The 2,046-nt window shown below is 65.8% G+C and overlaps 1 protein-coding gene across 1 annotated transcript in view; it reads right to left on the bottom strand.

Annotated features, from left to right (window-relative positions):
- Nucleotides 1-435: 435 nt before the first annotated feature.
- SLC45A4 (solute carrier family 45, member 4) overlaps nucleotides 436-2,046 on the bottom strand; it is a 43,498-nt gene continuing 41,887 nt past the window's right edge. Inside the window, exons 6-7 of the mRNA XM_014549015.1 lie at nucleotides 1,198-1,427; nucleotides 436-969 (exon numbers count right to left, since the gene is read on the bottom strand). Coding sequence (XP_014404501.1) covers nucleotides 616-969; nucleotides 1,198-1,427 — 584 coding nt within the window. The 3' untranslated portion in view covers nucleotides 436-615. The remainder of the gene's footprint in view (nucleotides 970-1,197; nucleotides 1,428-2,046) is intronic.

The following is a 2,046-nucleotide window of genomic DNA, read 5'->3' as shown; positions in this document are numbered from 1 at the left end:
CGCCAACCACCCGCTCCGCCCCCAGGAGCAGGGCCCTGCCCTCCCGGCTTTGGTGTGTGGCTGCCACATGCCCGCTGCCCAGGAGCGGGCACACGTGTCGAACTCTGAGGAGGAGAGGAGATGCCGTTAGTCTAAACAGTGTTTGGAAAAAATTTTTTTTCTAAAATCGGAAAGAAAAATACTCTCCCGCAGCGAGCAGCAGCACCGACGTGTGGCGAGATCTGACACGTCCCGACACCACAGAGAACACACCTGGCGAGCACGCCCGTCACCGACCAGGTGGCCGGGACCTGAAGGCTCAGAGGCGCCGCGGAAGACAGCCCTCCCGTCTCCGAGCCGCTCACGGCCGACACGGTAAGCCTAGCTCACAACTCAGACCTGCAGGACAGTGTGCCTGTGGGTCAAAGTGGAAATTAAAGATCTTTTTCAGTTAAATAAAAAGATTTCAAATGATTTTTAATTGTGGAGAAAGTGAATCCTGGTGTATCTGCCTACGCTACAGCAGCCTCCCCTCCACTGGGCAGGCGCCGGGGCTGGCGCGGCCACGGAAGCAGCGCTGGCCGCTCGCGGGCGCCCGGGCCCCGCACCCCGCGGGCGTGTGTGCACCGGAGCTGCTCAGACCATGGACTCCGTCTCCACGAGCCCCTGCGGGCCCTCCTTCCGCGTCAGCCGCAGGACCGTGGGCTTCTCGTCGCTGCCCTCGCCCGGCGGCGGGGCGGACAGGCCTCTCTGCTCGTCCTTAGCCTCTTCCGACACCTCCGGGTAGATCACCAGGAACGTGGCGGACAGGAAGCCCAGGAAGGAGCCCACGGAGGCCACCATGGGGATGACACGCACGGTGCCCACGGCGTCCACCACGCTCCCGAGGGCCGACGCCACCAGGATCTGGGAGATGTAGACCTGGCAGGAGAGGATGGCGCAGTCGATGCCGAAGCCGCGCTTGGAGCTCCCGGGGCTGTGGTGGATGTACTGCAAGAGAGGACGGGAGGGCTAGCCACGGCCGGCTCGGCAGGACCCCGCCCCTCCGTGCCCTGTGGCCGTTTCAGAGCACAGAGCACAGACCCGGACCGGCTGGGCCCGAACGGCCCGGGATAAGGGCAGAGCGATCTGGGCACGAGGGAGTGAGCGCAGGCTCGGGAGCCAGGCCACAGTGACCCGGCACGATGTGCCCAGCACCCACCGCGGGCGCAGACACACCTCCTTGATGTCGTGGTACTGCCCCAGCAGGGCATAGGGGCAGTAGGAGATGCTCATGGACACGACGCCCATGGTGCTGATCATGATCATGGCCACGTAGACGTTGGCGAACATGGCCATCACGGCGGTGCCCACGGAGAAGCCCAGCGTCCCCAGCACGTAGATGACCCGGATGCTCAGGTCGTAGTTGTCCAGGTACTTCTGGAGCAGAGCTGCCGAGAGAGCATGTGCTCACGGCCCCGCACCCTCCCCGCACTCAGCCTGCCTCCCTGCACGCCGCTGCCCACTGCAGTGCCCACTCCCCGTCCAGGGCTCCAGCCCTCAGAAAGGAGTGCCCAGGCCCGTTCAGCGGCCCCCAGCCCTGTGCCCAGTCCTGCGGAGGGAACTCAAGCGGCTGCGGGTTTGCTCATGGGCACCCCTTGGCCCCCCCTTCCTGACCAGCATCTAGATGTCACCTCCTCTGGAGGCACCATGGACGCCATCCTGAGGCCTGTCCACACTCGGACAGCGCAGTGACCGCCACGCTGGTGCCGGCTGCTGAGTGGCATTTATCTCGGCTCCCTGAGTCCAGGCCAGGCTGGGGCGAAGCCACCGCCTCCCCCAGGATGTGGGTGAAGAACGGACAGGGAACCCCTGCCTGGCACAGGACTCCCAGGACTGAGCCTGTCGCTCTGACCCCCGGGCACAGCGTCTTTGGGGGAAGGCCCCTCTGCATGGCAGGTGCCCCTGCAGCCACCCTGACTGCCAGCAGGCCCCCACTCCCACTCCCTGTCCTGGCTGAGGTGCCACGGCCCCTCCCGGGCTCAGGGGCACAGCCCCCCTGAGGGTCCCTGCAGGGCCCAGCCCCGA

Source organism: Myotis brandtii, unplaced genomic scaffold (genome assembly GCF_000412655.1).
Source record: "Myotis brandtii unplaced genomic scaffold, ASM41265v1 scaffold532, whole genome shotgun sequence".
NCBI classification, from domain to species: Eukaryota; Metazoa; Chordata; class Mammalia; order Chiroptera; family Vespertilionidae; genus Myotis; species Myotis brandtii.
Note: the sequence above shows the minus strand (reverse complement) of the source record. Positions and strands in the feature narration are given on the sequence as shown.